The sequence below is a fragment of the Cavia porcellus genome, unplaced genomic scaffold (genome assembly GCF_034190915.1).
Source record: "Cavia porcellus strain 051 isolate PalLab524CR breed Dunkin Hartley unplaced genomic scaffold, mCavPor4.1 scaffold_11, whole genome shotgun sequence".
NCBI lineage: Eukaryota > Metazoa > Chordata > Mammalia > Rodentia > Caviidae > Cavia > Cavia porcellus.
The window spans coordinates 31,052,693-31,071,999 of record NW_026947494.1 but is presented as its reverse complement, the minus strand read 5'-3'; the positions used below and the strand labels follow the sequence as shown (position 1 = coordinate 31,071,999).

The following is a 19,307-nucleotide window of genomic DNA, read 5'->3' as shown; positions in this document are numbered from 1 at the left end:
TGAGTGCTCCTAAATTTGGTGCTTATATATTTAAGATTGTTATCTCTTCCTCTTGAAGTTTTCCCCTAAGTAGTATGTAGTGACCTTCTTTATCTCTCTGGATCATTACTGGTTTGAAGTTCACATTGTCTGCAAACAGAATAGCTATTGCTGCTTTTTGAGGAAGTTCCTGTTGCATGAAGTATTGTTTTCCATCCATTGACTTTCAGTATATGTTAACTTTTGGGTTAGATGGGTTTCTTGTATACAGCATATGGTTGGATGTTGTTTCTTGATCCATTCTGTCAGTCTGTTTCTTTTAATTGGTGAACTGAGACCATTTACATTAATGGTTATAACTGATATGTATTGGTTTACTTTTGACATGTTATCTTTCTGCTATTGATTTTTTGCCTTTTCACTCTGTTTCACTGTTTCCCTTGCTTAGTGTTTTTTTCCTACGTCTGTCTAGACTGCCTTTCGGTATTCTTTGCAGGGTTGGTTTGGTGGCCATGAAATCCTTCAGCCATTCTTTGTCATGGAAATATCTTATTTCTCCATCCATTTTGAAGGACAGTTTTGCAGGGTATATCAGTCTGGGTTGGATGTCTTCCTGTAGGATCTGAAATACTTCACTCTATGCTCTTTTTGACTTGATGGTTTGGTTTGTGTTGAGAAGTCTGCTTTGATTCTGATAGGGCTCCTTTATAGGTGATCTGCCTCTTCTGTCTAGCAGCTTTTAATATTCTGTTCTTATGCTGGATTTCTGGGATGGTGATTATTGTATGTCTGGGTATAGTTTTATTTTGGTTATGGCTATTTGGAGTTCTATATGCTTCACTGTTCTGTATGTCAGTTTCCATTCTCATGTTTGGGAAATTTTCAGCTATTATAAACAGCCTCTTGATGTCATTTGTGTTGTCACCTTCCTTTTCATTTATACCTATAAATCTTATGTTGTTTTCCTTTGCATCATCTTGCAGTTATTGAATTGTTATTTCCTGATTCCTTGTTATTTTTAGAAGATCTTTCATTTTCTATTCACTAGCTGCAAGCCTGTCTTCGAGGTCTGAAATTCTATCTTCACTTTCGTTGAGGTGGTTTTGACAACTTTCAGTGGAATTTTTTATTTACTGTATATCTCTTTGAATCTGCTTCATGCACCTGTTTGTTTCTTATATTGATCATTCAGAGTTTCCATCTTTTTTGCACTGTTCCTCTAATTTTTTAACCATGTCTTTTTTAGATGTGTTCAGCATTTCTTTAATTACATTTATCATTTCTTCTTTTACCTGGGAGACTATTTCTGATTTGAGTTCTTTTATAGCTTCTGAAGTTGTTTCTTTACTTCAGTTGTTATCATTTCATCAATTTCAGATGTACGGCTTGCATTTTCTCCTGTGTCCATGTCGCCTAGCCTTGCTTGGGTTGGGCTAAAAGTTTGAGATTGCATTTTGCCCTTTCATTTTGTTATTTTCCCATATTTCCGGGTTTTGAGTGATGTTGAAAGCTTCCCCCTGCTGGGCATAGTGGCTCACACCTGTAATCCCAGCACTAGGGAGTCTGAGGCAGGAGGATCACTGTGAGTTCGAGACGAGGCTCGGCTACAAAGTGAGCTTAAGGCTAGCCTGAACTGCATAGCAAGACCCCATCTCAAAAGACCAAAAAAAAAGCAAGCTTCCACTGTGCACTGAAAATCACCTGGCCCACTTTTGGCTCCTCGGGCAGACAGCAGGTAACAACTAGGCATTTGGAGTTCGCTGCACATGCCCCAGTTAGGCTTGGACCTCCAGTGAGTCCTCCGGTGATTTCAGATGCGGGGCATAGTGTTACCACCTGGGAGCGAAGTTCCAAGGCTTCCCTGTGTGCTGGGTTCCAACTTGTGCATGCTCTGGGCCCGGGACTCAACTCAGGCCCCTGCCAGCTGCTTGGAGTTCACAGGGCACAGCCCAGTTAGACCAGCTTGAACCTCCCATGCATCCTTAAGTGATTTCAAACGCAGGGCATGGTCTTACCACCTGGGAGAGACCTTCCAAGGCTTCCCTCTGTGCTCAGTTACAACCTGAATAGGATCTGTGCCCTGAACTGAATTTAGGTCCCTGCCAGCTGCTTGGAGTTCACAGGGCATGGCCGATAATTTTTTAAAATTAACTTGTGACAATGTTCTTTTCTAGAAACAGAATACATATGAAAATTAGAGTTTTTGTCTATCTAGATCTCAACAAATTGTTCTTTTTGCCCAATTTCCAAATGAAAATCAGATATTTATCAATAAAACTGTTTTTCTACCACCCACTAGCTGGAAACTGCTGCTCCAAATTTATTCTGACCGTTTCTCCCTAAACATTGAAATTGTAGCTGTTTTTAACACACTCCTCATAAAATCATTCCTAATCTACTGATTCAGATGCAAAGACTACTCAAAGATCTTGGAGGCTCTGATATTAAAATGTGTGACCACTTGAGGCATTTCACCACAGCATCCAAGATCAGCATGCCAAGCCACATGAGGAAGTGAAGGTCCAGGCCACAAGAAGGCTAAAACAGCAAAGGTACTGTTCAGTACCTTCAAACTCGAAAAGAATCTCTATCCTTATGGCAGCATTTCAAAAATCCTGGAAAAGAATAAGGTCCTCAGCAAAATTCTGACCAGGATCACTATATATATATATACACACACACACACACACACATACACATATACACACACACACATACACATATACACACACACACATACACACACATACTTTTTTTTTTTTTTTGAGACAAGGTCTCACTGTGTAGTTCTGGCTGGCCTTGAATGCACTATGTAGCCCAGGCTGGCCTCAAACTCATAATAGCAATCCTCTTGCCTCAGCCTCTTAAGTGCTGGAATTATGGGTATGTGCCACCATGCTAGGCCTGGATTACAAATTTAGAAGTACTTCCCTATAAGGTACTATAAAATTACATTTGACTCTGCCAGATATCCATTTGGTCATGTATCTCCCAGTTCCAAATTCACCCTTCACTGCCTGCTCTGCAAAAATGGATTTTGGTCCCTTGGATTTGTTTTAAACCATCTAACATGTCCTTCCTTCACTATCACTAGAAGGTGCTAAAAAGACTCTGTATGATGAAGTGGCTTTCCTTCCAGAGTGCAGTGTGCTCCTCCTAGTAGGCTTCTGTACTGTATATAGCTTTCTAAGTACATGGTTCCAGAAGTACATTCAGTTTTCTTCAATGCCAGGCTCCTGAAGTGGGTAGTATTCAGTAGCACTAGCAGCTTCTCCAGCACCTCCTTCAGGCATGTGACAGCACAGTCACTCTGGTGGGACAGACTGCAGACAAGTTTTGGCATCTCAGTAACACTGCCATTTCTCTTCATTCAGGCAGCCACAGCCATGTCCTCTCATAAAAATCACAGTCTCTTCCTTCAATACTGTATCTCATCTCTGGAGGTATAGGATGCTTCTTTTATCTGCTGTGTCTACATTCCTAAGAGCTCTCTTTACTTTTTTAGCAGACGATCCCTCAATGTTTCAAATTCCTGTCACAGTTAATAATTTTTCATATTAAACTTTTTCTGTTTAAATTACATGTGATTTCTCTATCTTCATCAAACCTGATTGGCAGATCAAATTTCAGGCAATCAATCAGGAACTGGAAAGATTAAAGCCTATTTCTCCCAACTTTGTTTTATACATATAAACAGCTATTTGATAACTAGAAAGTTCATGTTGCCTAAATAAGATCTTTAAGAATAGAACAAGCTAGTACACAAGACACATCTTTATTAATGGGACTCTCATTTGGGGGAAATGTTAATATTCTTTATAATTCATAAAAGATTAAATACTAAAAGTCATCACTGTCTTTTCTACCCATTTCTATTTTCAAGAGAAATGAAAATGTAAAAAATAGAATTTAAGAAGACAGAATAGAAGCAGTAAATAGCCCAACTTCTCTAGCTATTGCTCTACCCAATTCTCGATTTATATTTGGGAGCAAACCTAAAATCTCAGCAAACTATTATTCCCTTTGCTTTTTAGCCATGTAAGAAAATTTTTAACATTTTCCCTATCTTTCATTTTTCGTGTGCTCTCTGCAGTCCATTTCATCAACACTGAAATGTTCAGCATCAAGCTTACCATTCCTGTATTCCCTTAGCTCTTAATTCTGCTAGCCACAGAGTTAAAAGGACAGGATTAAGATTCATTAGACACAGTACTAAGAAGAATTAAAGGGCTTGTTCAAGGGGTATAACATCTGCTCCTCAAATTCCGGCCTAAACAACTAAGATTCCGATCAAAGAGAAGAGAGGGAAAGCCAATCTGAGAGTAAACTGGAGTCATGAGGAAGTGAATGTTCTCTCAGGGAGTAAGGCTGACACCAGAGGAGGGCTTAGTAACATTGCACAATTCTTTCTGTGAAGTTATTCATGAGGCAAGTGGGAGTAAAGGAGTGGAAGTGGAGGGGAGAAGGAAGGTGAAGATTGAGGATCCTTTTAAGTAGTATCTGCCTGGCTAGCAAAACAAGCTGGGACACGCAAGACAGATAAACACAGCTGTCTGGGGCTGTCACTTGGCGCTTCAGAGCCAAGGTATCCTGGTGTAATGAAAAGTGCACCGCAATGTGAGTCACAAGTATAGGGATCCAAATCCTTTTTCTGCTAACCAGCTATGTGATGAAGACCAAGCCTTCCAACTTCGTTAGCCTTCCTTACCTTGTTCTATAGAAAATTAATTAATCAGATGAGATGGCAGCACTGTACAGAAGTGCTCTTGAGCACAGAGTTCACATACCAGTTGTATAACTTTTCTGAGTCTTGGTTTTCTCCACTAAGAAACAAGAGTACTGGCGTTTTTCTTCAAATATTTTCAGTCTGCAGTTAGTTAAATCTGTGGGTATGAAACCCTGAGATGCAAGAAAACATGCTGAGAACAGGCCAAGAATAATAATATTTAACTTGTAGGAGAGAGTTTAAGAGTTAAAAATAATACACATTAAAGCACATCACAGTGCCTGAAAAAAGTAATTACTAGTATTATTCTTTATTTCTATGGTCTAAAATAATTTGAGAGCTACAAAATCTTGGTGGCCAAATACAATGCTAATTTAAATTCTTCACAAGTTAACTTAGCATGTTTGGCATACATTTTAATTATTACAAACCTAAATACTAAAAGGAAATATTTTTGCATCTGTTCTGATATTCTGCACCCACTCAAAAACCTAAAATAACATGTCAAATACAAATACTACATTCTTAGAGAAAGGCAATAACAAATAAAGAAAATATAATTTTGATTTGATATTATCTTTCTATAGCAAAATTACTCAATATTTATGTAGTTTACTCCAGATCACCTTGATGATTACTAAAATCTGTTCATGTGCTAACCCTTTACATAAACAGCATAGTTTCAGCAAATAATCTACATATATCCTTCTGTATACTTTAAACCATTTCTAGATTTATATATAATACTAATATAATGCAAGTGTGATTTTTAAAAACTTGTACTGTATAATTTAGAAAACAATAATAAAGAAAAAATTATCTTAGCTTGTTTAGTACTGGCATTTTTCTTCAAATATTTTCAGTCTGCAGTTAAGTTAAATCTGTGGGTATGGAACCCTGAGATGCAAGAAAACATGCTGAGACCAGGCCAAGAATGCAAGATATATGTACAACCATCAGGTTTCTATGTGAGATATGACAAAATAGTAATACACTTCAAGCCAAAATGTTCAGCTACTTCAACATTTTAAACTTTAAATGTAAGAACATTTCTAATGCAAAAATCAAGAAATATTATCTATTGTTTAACATACTAAAGCCAGCAAGCTAGAAGCCAATTTACAAACTCAACCTAAAATTTCTATCTTGGACTATATAATTTTACTAAAGTCATTCTATGATACTTCTTTCCATTAAAATGTATATTCTCCTTAGAAATATGAAAAATCAAATAAACTGAAAAGACATGTCACAGAAATACAAATGGCCAATAAGTATGTGAGAAAGTATTCAATATGTTTAGTTACTAGGCAAATGCAAATCAAAACTACACTGAGATTCCATCTCTTCCCAGAAAAAATGGTGATCATCAAAACTATAAAAAAAAAATTAAATACTAGTAAAGATGAAGTGGAAAAATGTATCCTTCCACACTGCTAATAGGAATGCAAATTAGTACTACCACTTTGAAAATTAGTACAGAGATTCCTTTAAAAAAATAACAATAGAGCTGTATTTAATCTAGCTATACTACTCCTTGGTATGTACCCTTAGAATTTAAAATCAGCATTCTATAAGCATAGCTGCAAGCCTATGTTTACTGCAGTTCAATTCACAACAGCCAAGATATAGAAATACTCTAGATGCCCAATAGATTGACTCTAGATGTCAATAAATGGACTAAAAAATATGGATATATAGACAATGATAATAGACTACTATTCATTTATAATGAGAAATAAATTTTTCCATTTGCAAGAAAATGGAGGGATGTGGAAAACATCATGTTGAGCTAAGTAAATCACACTCAAAAGACAAATATTACATTTTCTCCCTAATACATGAAATCTAAAAATGATGACATGAAAGTAAAAGGGAGACCATTATGAGACAGAGAAAAGCTACAATTTCTCCAAGTCTACCATTTTAAACAGTCACAGGACTCCTCTGTGGGCAAACTCTTCTTGGAAATCTACTTTTTCACTATGATGTTATCTCTTTACATCTCACTCAAATTCTAAGGTTTACTATTTCAAATGAGAAGATAGTTTGAAATAGCACACTATTATTTCTGTATCTCCGAAACGATCAACAAAGTCTCTCAATAATGTAGATGAGACCAGAAGACTCCTTCCTATAGGCAACCAGCACAGGCAGAGAGAACCAGGCAGATCTACCTCCAGCTGCCAGGCACCCCCACCAGAAGGCTACTTCCTGTAGACATGCAGGCTGAGAGAAGCAACCCCACCTCCACTCACATCTGGTCACTACGAAAGCCCTAGTGTAGTTGCACAGGTCAGGAGAAGCCCGCCCCACACCCTGCTATCTCCTTGTAAATCTGGGGTGCAGGACTCTAGGTGCCTGACCCATTCCCCTACAACACGGAGAGGGAAGTGTCTGGGGTCTCACAACCCGCTTGTTGGGAGGAACCCAGGACAATGTCAAAAAGAAGGAGCAAAAGGCAATCTCAGACCTCCAGTCTACACAGAACAAATCTGGGAGATACATTCAGGGAAGAAATGGAAGTCACACACCTGAAATCTCTGTGAGGACAGCAACTGAACTAAAGAAACAACTTCATAAGATTGTAAAAGCAATCAAATTGAAAATAATGTCTCAGGTAAAAGAAGAAATCACAAACATAGTGAAAGAATTGCTCAGCATATCTAAAGAAGACATAGATAAAAAGAAGAGCACAGGAAAAGGATGGAAACCTTGAATGAGCACTATAGAAAGAAATTACAATGCATGAACCACATGCAGAGATATCCAGGAAATTAAAAAATCAATCAAAAGCTGGCAAAACCACTTGAAATCCTGAAGATAGACTTTCAAACCTTAAAGATAGGATTGCAGCTAGAAGGAATCAGGAAATAACACAAAGAAGCATAACCTAAGAGTGATAGGTATTAGTGAAGAAGCAGGGGTCAATACAAAAGAAATTAAAAGGCTATTTACAGAAGTAATATCAGAAAACTTCCCAACCATGGGAAAAGGATCTGGTATTCAGCTAAGGGAGGCATACAGAACTCCAACTAGCCATAACAAAAGGAAATCTACACCTAGACATGTAATAATCAATATCCCAGATATTCACCACAAGAACAGAATATTAAAAGCTGATAGAGAAAAGAAACAGATCACTATGAAGGAAAACCAATCAGAATCACAGCAGACTTGTCAACACAAAACATCAAGTTAAGAATAGTTGAGAGTGAAGTGTTTCAAATCCTGAAAGAAAACAACCCAGATTGACATACCCTGCAGAACTATCTTTCAAAATTAATGGAGAAATAAGATACTTCCATGATAAAGAGCAACAGAAGGAATTCGTGACCACCAAACCAACCCTACAGAGAGTGGTAACATATTCGAGCAAGAGATAAAGAAGACCATGTTTGCAGGAACAGCAGCAGAGGAAGAATGCCAAACAGGACAGGCAGCTGAATGAATGGTGGAGGGCCAAGAGTAGAAGGATAGCATGGCAGAGACAAACCAACGTATGCTAGTTGTAACCATTAATGTAGATGGCCTCAGTTCACCAATAAAAAGGAACACAGGGAGAGTGGATCAAGAAACAAGATCCATATATATATTTTATATATATATATATACACAAAAACACATTTAACTAGAAAGAAAATTCACAGACTGAAAATCAAAGGCAAGAAAACAATTATTCCATATGATAGGAGACTAGGAAAAAAGCAAGGGTAACTTGCCCATCAACTGCAGAACGGATAAGAAACATGGTATTTTCATACAATGGAAAGCTACCCAGCTATAAAGTAGAATAATCTCAAGGCTCTTGGAGGTAAATGGAAGCTACTGGAGATCATGTTCATGGGCGAGTTTGTATTCATAAAAGTGAACACTAGCATAAAAACAGAAGGAGTTAATGGCATCCAAAAAGCAGAGTAGTAATTGTAAAATTGATAGGGGAGGAAACATCTGAGAAGGAAAGGTGGTAACTGCTGTTAATGTCTTATTGTCTTGTTTTGAACTCTTGTATTGTTTTCACAGGTTTTTTAGGTTTGGCTTTGTTCTGTCTTGTTACATTTTACTTTGTTGGTATAGGCAGCTATTTTGAACATAGTAGGATATATTATGGTAATCATAGTTAGTTTCCTATTATCCTGTTTGGCAGTCTTACAAACCTTTCATTCATTGAATTGGTTTTTCTGTTTTGTTTGATTTTACTATGTATGATGGTATGAACAGCTACTTTGACGAAAACAAGACATCATGGTAGCCATTGCCGATTTCCTATCATCTTGTTTTGAAGTTCTATCATGCTTTTATTCTTTTGTTTTGATTGGTTCTATCCTGTTGGTTCTATTCTGTTGTGTTTTATTTAATTTTATTATGTGTGAAAGTACGGACAACTTTTTTGAAGAAAATGGGTTATTACAATAACTATTGTTCATTTCCTATTATCTGGTTTTGAAGTCTTGTAATGTTTTCATTCTTTTCATTGGTTTTATACTATTTGGTTATGTTTGATATTGTATGTGAACGTATGATAAACTATTACAAAGAAAACAAAGAGACATTATGATAGCCACTGGTGAGATCCTGTTTTGAAGTTCTGTGTTGCTTGCATTGTTCTGTTCTGATTTGCATTGTTCTGTTCCGATTTGCATTGTTCTGTCTTATTTTATTCTCTTTAAAGTGAAAAAAATAATGTAGATGATATAGCAATAATGTAGAGAGGTGATAAAAAAAGTTATGGAAAACAGTCAAGTGACCGGTATATGTGAACTCTCCCTTGGGTGAACAGCCCAACCTAATTTAAAAAATAACAGATCAGTATCAAAATAAAGGAAAGGCTTCTTTGAGAGGAGAGGGAGATGAGACAGGTCTTGCTGTGTAGCCCAGCCTGGCCTTAAACTCACTACATAGCCCATGCTGGCCTCAAACTCATGACAATCCTCCTGTCACAGCATCTTGAGTGCTGGGTTTACAAGCATGCACCACCATGCCTGGAGAAAGGTTATAATGGCCTACCAAAATCTGAGTACTATTTTTAACAGGTATTAATTGAATAATTCATTAAATTTTTCATAAGAACAAAACAGACAATGGAAATTAATACTTTATATACTGGAATAAGAAGTTACAATAACAATCCAACAAAATAAAATTTAATAAAAAAATATGCAAGTGGCTGAAAGGATAATCACCCTGTGGTTCATTGGAAGGCCATCCTGTGCCTTCCCATGAGCCAGCAGCAGTCATGGGCCAGGAGGAGCACTAAGAAGCCAACCCATGCCTTCCTGTGAGCTAGCTGGCATGCAGGTTGGGAGACAAGAAGAGCATCACCAAAATTTCATAACAAAATAATAGAAGAATAACAATAGTTAATACATTGCATATTGTTATTTTTAAAATAGTTATTCAGAGTATAAGACATGGGCATTAAAATTTCTCTAATTGATATTAGCACAAACCTGTCTTTTCAATGAGATAAGAAGCACTAATGATAAAACTGCCTTGCATCTTTTTCCTTTTGCCTTCTGTTCCTTCCCCTTTTTCCCATCCTAGATCCTTTTTGCTTTTGAACAAGTTCTTCCCACTTCACAATATCTGTTGTACATTTTAGATATTACTCTTTCAGTTTCTTACACTAAGAAGACAATACAATGTTTACACATGTGAGGCTGATTTATTTCACTTATGAGTATGGTCTCAAGTTGCATCAATTTATCCATAATTACCCTTCTTTATAGCTGGAGTATTCTATTATATAAAATAATACTCCAATCCTCAGTTGATGAACATTTGTGTTGTTTCCAAGATTTAGCTATTACAAATTGTGTTGCTGTAAAGATGGGTGCACATATAGCACCGTGGTATGATGCTTTCACTTCTTCTTTTGGGGAGGGGAAGGGGAATAGCTGGGTCAACCTCTAATCCTAGTTTTCTAAGGAATCTTCACAGATTTCCACAGTGGTTGCACCAGTGGACACTCCTACCAACAGTGGAGAAAGGTTCTTTTCCCCTCCTAGCCCTGCCAGTATTCATTATTGGTTGCTTTCTTGATGATAGCCATTCTTTCTGGGCTGAGATGTAATCTCAGTGTTGTTTTAATTTTCATTTCTCAAATGATCAATAAGGTTGAACACTTTTCCATATATTTATATGCCATTTGTATTTCTCCATCTGAGACATGTATTCATCTCATATGCTTATTTTTAGATTGGGTCCCTGAATTTGTGGGTCTGATTTTTTTTCAATCCTTTAGATTACACTAATGTCTTAATTGTGACAGAGAGCACAGTAATATAGGGTGTTAACTATAAAATAGGTGTGAAGTTTGCATGACTTCTGTACTGTTTGTACCTTTTCTCTAAATAAAAATATTCTAAAATTAAAAGTTTACTAAAGTCCTGAAATAGAAATTGTCAATGTGGCTTTGATATGTAAACACAGACAAACAGATGAAGGCATTCATACACATATATATCTACATTTTCTACCTCTCACCACTGAAAAAAAGTAAAAAAGCAATGATATCTCAATGTTAACAAGTACACCTATCATCCAAATTTGGTTTGTAAATACCATTATCCCAAAAAGAGCTCCTTGGGAAAGTACTAATTCTGGGACTTCAAAAGAAATCTACCAGGAAGCCTACACCATGCTGCAGAGAAACTAAGTGAGTTTTCAAAGACAAATACACTCCTGTCAAATTACACAGCAATCAGGGACTCCCAATGGTCAAATTTGGGAAAATTTAAACATCAAAAACAAAAATGGCTACAATTGATTGAAACACATGAAAATTAAATTATAAATATTGACACTGAAAAGAGAGAGCCCACCCCAAAAAAGGAAACAAAAGTATCATAACCAATAAGAACAACAATTCATTTATCACCACTAACACTTAGGCTAAAAATGAGTAATCAAAATAAAATAACTCAGTATTTATCTTTCCTTCCCAGTAGGAACTGTATTTAAGGATGTTTCTATGTTAACATCAGTTAATAAGAAAAGCTCTCCTTTTAAAAGAGTGCCAGTAAATAAATGTAAATACAATAACCAAACTTAGAAAATCATCAATTTGTAACCTTCAGTGAGATAAATGATTCATTAGGCAGGAATCATCAGTGAGTGATAAACTCATTAAGTGAAAGAATGACAAATATCTGGATAGTTACACAGTACCCATGGTATTTCTCAACAAAGTTCTTACCTAACTCAAGTATAAAGTACTCATGTTACAGTAGAAGAAACATATGAGACCAACTTAACCTAGGGATCTATCTTAATTTCTAGTCACCAAATAATGGAACAACTGAGAGTACATGCCATTGAGAGGTGAAACAATATGCAATATGATCAAGCCTTTGACCTTCTCTAGACCATACTAGAAAAGAGTTATCTTAAGTGACTATGAAGAATCAATATGCTAGATTAGATAAGAGTCATGTCATGGTTTACGTCTGTGTCCCCCAGGCCTCATGAGTTTGCATTGTTCATTTGTGATGGTTCATTGTCTAGTGCTTGGATTGATGGTGTCAGTGTTCCACCCACATAGGGGTGGAGCCAGGATGTGATGTAATGGCAGGAAGAAGGTGTGTCTTGCTCTTTGCTGGTTCCTGCTTGCTGTTTGCAGCCGCCATGAACTGCGGCCCAGCCATGCTCACCTGCCTTGGAGCCAATTGTGTGTGGACTGAAACCTCCAAAAAGTGTAAGAAATAAACCTTTCCTTTCCCAACTTGGGCTTCAGGTATTTTGTCTCAGCAATGAGTAAAAAGTAACTAAGACAAGTCAAAAATAGAGAAAAAGGCACGATTAATGGTAGCTACATGTCAAGTCCTAACTAGCTGATATAATACCATATTTAGACAGTAAAGCATGAGTCACCATTTGCATACTGACTGTGTATCACACACAGGAACAGAATATTACACAGCACAGGGTGTTTTAAAGCAAATGAAGCAAGAAACAGTTTCTAAATAAACATTTTTAAATATAATATAGAAAATGTCTTTTAAAAATAGGTTAAAGAAATGAAAATTGGATACAAATCATGATAGAATTCAAATAACAATAGTACTGTCTCAAAAAAAAAAAAACAATAGTACTGTCTCAAATATGAAGATAAGTTAGTGCCATATCTGAATATCAAGATGAGACAAATACGAAAATACGAAGATATTACGTGAGTACATACCACTCACAAGGCTGAAGGGATCGAAAAGCCTTAAAAGATGCATCCATTCCAGCAAAATCCCAAAACTTAACATCATAGTCATATCCTCCAGTCACTAAACGGGCACCTGAAGGATCTAGACCCAGAGCAGACACCTGTTTAAAAAAAAAAAAAAAAAGAAGGGGAGGTAAACAACCTACAGTGTATTATTATCCCCATTTCTAAACCCTAGCCCTTAACCCAAAGGTACTAGACACACAGAGTATCAACTATTTTTATTTCTGAAAAGAATGGACAACAGTTTCTATATTATTGATTGGGTTAATATGAGTATTATTTCCTTTAACTAAATTTTTAAATATTTCAAAATTAGACATCAGTGAACAAACTCAACCTGAAAAGCAGCAACATACACAGAGCCCCGCCAGGCTGGAGCAGCCAGATCCCAACCCCTTCCCATGCGCAGATTGGCGAACAAGAAGTAAACCACTGGCTTATCCAGAGAAACACAGGCTGTGAGGACAGCTATGGAGGTGAAATACAATTGGATGCCTGTGGTGCTTCGGTGTTGCACTAACATTGCAGGTCTAGGGCCAGTGGTCTGATCAAGGGTTCAGAGGATAGTGGTACACAGTGTGACATCCAGGGGATCTCCTTCTGAGGGTTGTAGACATCGTTGATTCCCTATGGTCTTGTCTTGGAAGTCCTTTATTGTTTCCATTGTTTTGTTGGGTTGAGTTTTATTCTCTTTTATTTTATTTGATTATGTCAAATCTGATGGCAGGAGCAACAAGATATATTATGGTAGCAATTTTGGATTTACTATTGGCTTCTTTTGAAATTCTTTATTGCATTCATTGTCTTGCTTTTACTGTTTTATTCTATTCTGTTCTGTTTGATTTTTACTATGTCCAAAGTTATCTATAGCTATTTTGAAGACATTAAAAGGCATTATGAGGGGCTGGGGGTTTAGCTCAGCGGTATAAGTACCTGCTTGGCAAACACAAGGTTGTGAGTTCGAACCCCAGTACCAAAAAAAAAAAAAGAACAAAGAAAAGGCATTACAATAATCATTGTTGATTTCATAATAATTTTAGGTCTATACTTCTTATACTGGTTTGTTTTGATTGGTTTTATTCTATTTTTCCTCTTTAAAATAAAAAAATTAATATCTGAAACATTTTTTAAACAGAAAAAAGAAAATTTCAGAACAACATACAGGGTAACAATGATAACATTGTATGGTTATCTTTAAATTAGTTACTCAGAGTACAAGATATCTGCATTTGATTTCCCAAACAATATTAGCACAAATCTTCCTTTTCAATGAACCAGGAGAAATCAGTAGTGTAACTATCATATATATATAGTTTTATATATATATAGTTTTATATATATATAGCTATATAACACACACACACACACATATATATATAATTTCTTTCAGTTTCTCATGCTAGGGAGACAATACAACATTTACAATGTGAGTCTGATTTATTCCACTTATGAGTATGGTTCTAGTTGCACCCACTTACCTATAAAAGTCTCAAGTTTATTCTTCTTTGTGTCTGAGTAGTATTCCATTACATAAAAGGACCCCTTGTTGTTTTCCATTCCTTGATTGATGGGCATTTGGGTTGTTTCAAAGATCTAGCTATTACAACTTATGCTACTCTAAACATGGGTGAACATTGTGGTAAGATGTGTTTAATTATTCTGGGAAGATACTCAGGTGAAAGATTTTTAAATTGACAGTTTTGTCACAACTTAATCAACCATATACTCAGAACACCTATCACTGTAATTCTGTACAGCAGACTATACTGATTTAGTAAGCAGAACTCTCACAAATAGTTCAGCTTTCCCCACATTTTAAGCAAGCTTTTTAACATAATTTAACATCACAAAAAAAATCAAATGAATCAAAAATCACCAAAATGAGTTAGAAGGGTATAGCTGAGTGATACAGTTTTTGCCTAGCATGTAGAAGGTCTTGCATCCAATTCTTCCCATAAACAAGTAAATCGATGAATAAATAAATCAGATTAGGCATGGGGGCACATGCCTGTAATTCCAACATTTGAGATGGTGAGACAGGAGTTTCCCCACAAGTCCTAGGCCAGCCTGGACTACATAACGATATCCTGTCTCAAAAATAAATACATATACATAAATAAGTATGTAAATAAAGCAAGGCAAATCAGCATTTTATGAAATCTACTTAATAAAATAAGACAAAGTAAAATCTCTCATGCACATAGCTAAATGACTGAAATATATGCACCTTAAACTTTTTTTTTTCCAAGACACTCTGCAGCTCAGACTGGCCTTGCATTCAACTTTGTAGCTCAGGTTGGCCTTGAACTCATAGGGACCCTCCTGCATCAGCTCCTGAGTGCTGGGGTTACAGGTGTGTGCCACCATACCTGGCCTACTTTACACATTTTAAAACTCCATTTATAACTAGTTATATAGTACATATAAGAGTTCATAAAATATTTGCTTTCCTTGTGAATTTTCATAGGTCCAATTTACATATGAATTTCCATTTTGAGCTATATCTAATCTCTGTCAAAGCAGGGAGTTCCTAGTTTACTACTCTCTCAAAAAGAAAGAACTGCATTAGGCATTTTTAATGTGATTACCATACATATGAGATAGTAAAAGGATTAATGTTTTATATAAATGAAATGTCAATAAAACAGACTTGAAAAGTAATTATTGTAATAAATAACTATAATTAGAATGACAAAATAATTTAAGTTCATCTCAATTAAGACTTGCAGCTGAGTGTGATGGCACATGCCTGTTATCCCAGCATTTAGGAGGCTGAGGCAGGAAGATTGCTAGAGGTCAAAGCTAGCCTGCACTGCATATTAAAACCTGTCTAAAAAGACAACAACAACAAAAAAAGACTTACAAATACTGATTACAGCAGTAAGGGAATTATATATAAATAATAACTTACTACATTAAAATTAGACATGGGCTGTAAAGGTGTTAAAACATACAAAGGAGAACAAATCACTTTTTATAACTGAACAATGTCTTAAAATGAAAAACAATAAAAAACAGAAACAAATAAATAGCTATTTACAAAATTACATGACTTTTGCTACCACCAGGAACATACTCATTTGCCTCCATGCTTACTATGCTACCCTCCTTCTTTCCAGTACAATTAAAGAGGTGTGTCCCTTCTCATGGGAAAGCTAATCTCAACAGTGTTGGCTCCACTCAACACCATTTGAAACAGTAAATTCACTTATGGCTCTTTTCTTCATTGCCTGTCCTTTCGTCAAGAGTGTAAGCTCTAGACACAGACCACGTCTTGATCAGCACAGTGCCTATTATAAAAGAGAAACAGACTTCCAGGAGAACATGGCGGACAGATAACAGCAGCTACTGAGGTTCTCTGAAAGACCTGGCTCAGAAGTCAGGAATGGTGCGGAGTAAGGAGACATAAGCCGGTGGAGATATGCTCTGCTGACCCAGGAACGAACTGGGCTGAGAGAAACCAACTTGGAATGCAGTCCTGGTGTTAGAACAGGAACAGAAAAGCCTCAGTGTGGAGGATGGAGCCCGCGCCATTGGAAGCCGTGATTTGGGTTTCCCGCTGCCCAGTGGCTGCCTCTACATTGGTTCAGCAAGGAGAGACTCGCAGAAGCTCTGAGAACGGGAATCTGCGAACAGAGTCAAAAACAGGACGGGCAGGGAGGCATGCACTGACTTGTGGTGAGGTGAGCGAGAGAAACTGACACTCTACCACAGTTTGACTCCAGCGGAGGACATTCTGGGACTGGACAGACTTGCAGGAGCAGGGCGCGGTGGTGACTTCAGCCACAAATGCCCCTCTCAGGCGGGATTGGTGAGAAGTGCCTAGCCTACGTGACCCTGCTGGCGAACCCAGTAGGCTGGCCCAACCCAGATCCCAGAGCCGGACGGTGGCCTTAAGGGGCGGCCCCGCGTAGGCTGCCTGGTCTGGAACTTCCTGGTGTGCAGCAGTGGGCGGGAACACCTAACTGGCACAATTCAATCAGGCTGTGGCTGACAGGGAAGGAAGCTGGGCCTCCTATATACGCTTGCATATATAAGGAACAAAGAATATGGGGAGAGGCAGCAACAAGAAAGGCTCCTTGGCCCCCAATCCTGAGAAACAGGTAATAGCAGACACCGCACCAATAGACACAAAGTGCCATCTAGAGAGCCTCATAGATCAGTTCAGGAATGAAGTTATCAATGACCTGAAGCTAGAAGTAAGCAGAATAGTTAGAGAAATGCTAAGCACCACCCAAGAAAAAACAGATGGTGGAATGGAAGAACAGAAAAAGAGGGGAAAATTGTTTGATGGAGAAAATAGAGAAAGCATAGAATACGTGAAGCAGATTCAAAGGGACTACCAGGAAACTAAAAAGTCTATCGAAAACTGGCATAACAGCTTGAAAGAAACTAAAGACAGACTATCTGAACTGGAGGGCAGATTTGTAATATGGGAGAATGAAATGAAAAACTTCTTAAAAATAACAAAGAAACAAACAGCAATAATACAAAGACAAGAAGATGATAAGAGGATCCATAACTTAAGAATTAAGAACATAAAAGAAGTAGGGGCACAATCAAATGAACTACAAAAGCTACTCACAGAAATAATCCAGGAGAATTTTCCTAATTTAGCAAAAGGTAAAGATACTCAGATGTATGAGGCATACAGGACCCCAGCCACCTACAACCCAAACAGAGCAACACCCAGGCATATAATAATAAAAATTCCAGAAATTCAATACAAGAACAGAATATTAAAAGCTGTCAGAGACAAGAAACAGACCACTTACAAGGGAACACCCATCAGAATTACAGCAGATTTCTCTGCACAAACCATCAAATCACGAAGAGCGTGGGAGGAAATAATTCAAGCTTTGAAAGATAATAATCTCCAGCCAAGATTGAGATATCCTGCACAACTGTCCCTGGAAATTGATGGAAAAACAAGGTGCTTCCAGGATAAAGAGGAACTGGGGGAATTTGCAACCACCAATTCAACTCTACAGAGAGTATTGCAGGATATTCTAAAAAAAGAAAAATACAAAGAATCCAGAAATAGTGGCGGGGAGGCCACAACAAATGGAGCAGAGAACAAAATGAAGAAGACAAACTGACAGCTAATGACAGAAAAAGAGCTCAACAGAAATGAGGCAGAGAAGATTGGATGATAGGAATAGCTATTTTGGAGAAAATGATGTCTTAATAGGTAGTACTGATTTAGTATCATCTTGTTTTGAAGTCTCATCAAGCTTTTGTTCTTCTGTCTCCATTGGTCTAAACAGGTTGTATCTTATTGGATTTTATTATGTACGATAGTATAAGCAAAAACTTTTAAAGACAAGGAGATTATACAGAAACCATTGTTCATTTTCTGTTAGTCGATTCTAAATACCCTGTAATGCTGTCATTCTCTTAAATGGTTTTACATTGTTTTGATATATTTAATGCTACAGTATATAAAGTTGTACTCAAGGATTTCAAGGAAAGAGACAATATGGTAACTACTTTTATGTCAGGATTATCTTGTGGTGAAACACTATTCTGCTTAACTGGTTATGTTTTGATCTGCACTGTTTGGCTGTTATGCCCTCTTTTATCTCAATCTCCACTCCATTATTTACTTTTTTATTTTTATCCTTTTAATTAAGGGAAAAATAAATAAAAGTAGCAGGATATATTATAGTAACCCACTTTGACTTTCCATTATCTTGATTTGAAGCCCTGTACTACTCTCACCATCTTGTTTTTGACTGATGTTTCCCTATTCTGTTTTGCTGGATAGTACCAGGTTCGAAAGTATAGGCAACAGCTGTGAAGATAGTGAGATTCATTATGACGCCCATTCTCGTTGACTTTTATCTACTTTTGAAGACCTGCAATGTCTCCAATGTCTTGGTTTTGTCGGTTTTGTTCTTTACTGTTTTGTTCAATTTTATTATAACTGATGATATAGGCAATTCTATTAGAGATAGAGGGAGGCATTATGGTAACCATTGTTGATCACCTTGTATTATGTTTTTACATTATCTATTATGTCCACCCTTTTGATTTGACCGACTCTGTTCTGTTATGTCACATTTGGTTTAACTCTCTTCCAAAAAAGTAATAAGAATCGTGGGAGCAATAAAACCCAAAATGTGTAATAATCATTGTACAAAAGAGAGGAAAAGAAAGTGCTCTAAATGATATAACTGCATGTATATTTATGTGTATAAGAGAGAAAATGATATCACTGAGTTTTATTGGATCATTGAACAGAACTGTTTGCAGTATCATTGTTGGAATGTCCACTCTACAAGCTTTAATTTTGTGACTTGAACAATTATTTCTAAGATGACAATATGTAATCCATTAACTAGTGATTTCCTACTGTTTATTTTTTTCTGTAAATCTGTATAA

General features: G+C 36.8%; 1 protein-coding gene across 4 annotated transcripts in view; it reads right to left on the bottom strand.

Annotated features, from left to right (window-relative positions):
• Positions 1–19,307, bottom strand: part of Wdr70 (WD repeat domain 70) — a 305,121-nt gene that overhangs the window by 224,759 nt on the left and 61,055 nt on the right. For all 4 annotated transcript variants that reach the window (XM_013152887.3, XM_063258091.1, XM_063258094.1 and 1 more), the window contains one exon: positions 12,888–13,021. In XM_013152887.3, the coding sequence (XP_013008341.1) occupies positions 12,888–13,021 (134 nt within the window). The remainder of the gene's footprint in view (positions 1–12,887; positions 13,022–19,307) is intronic.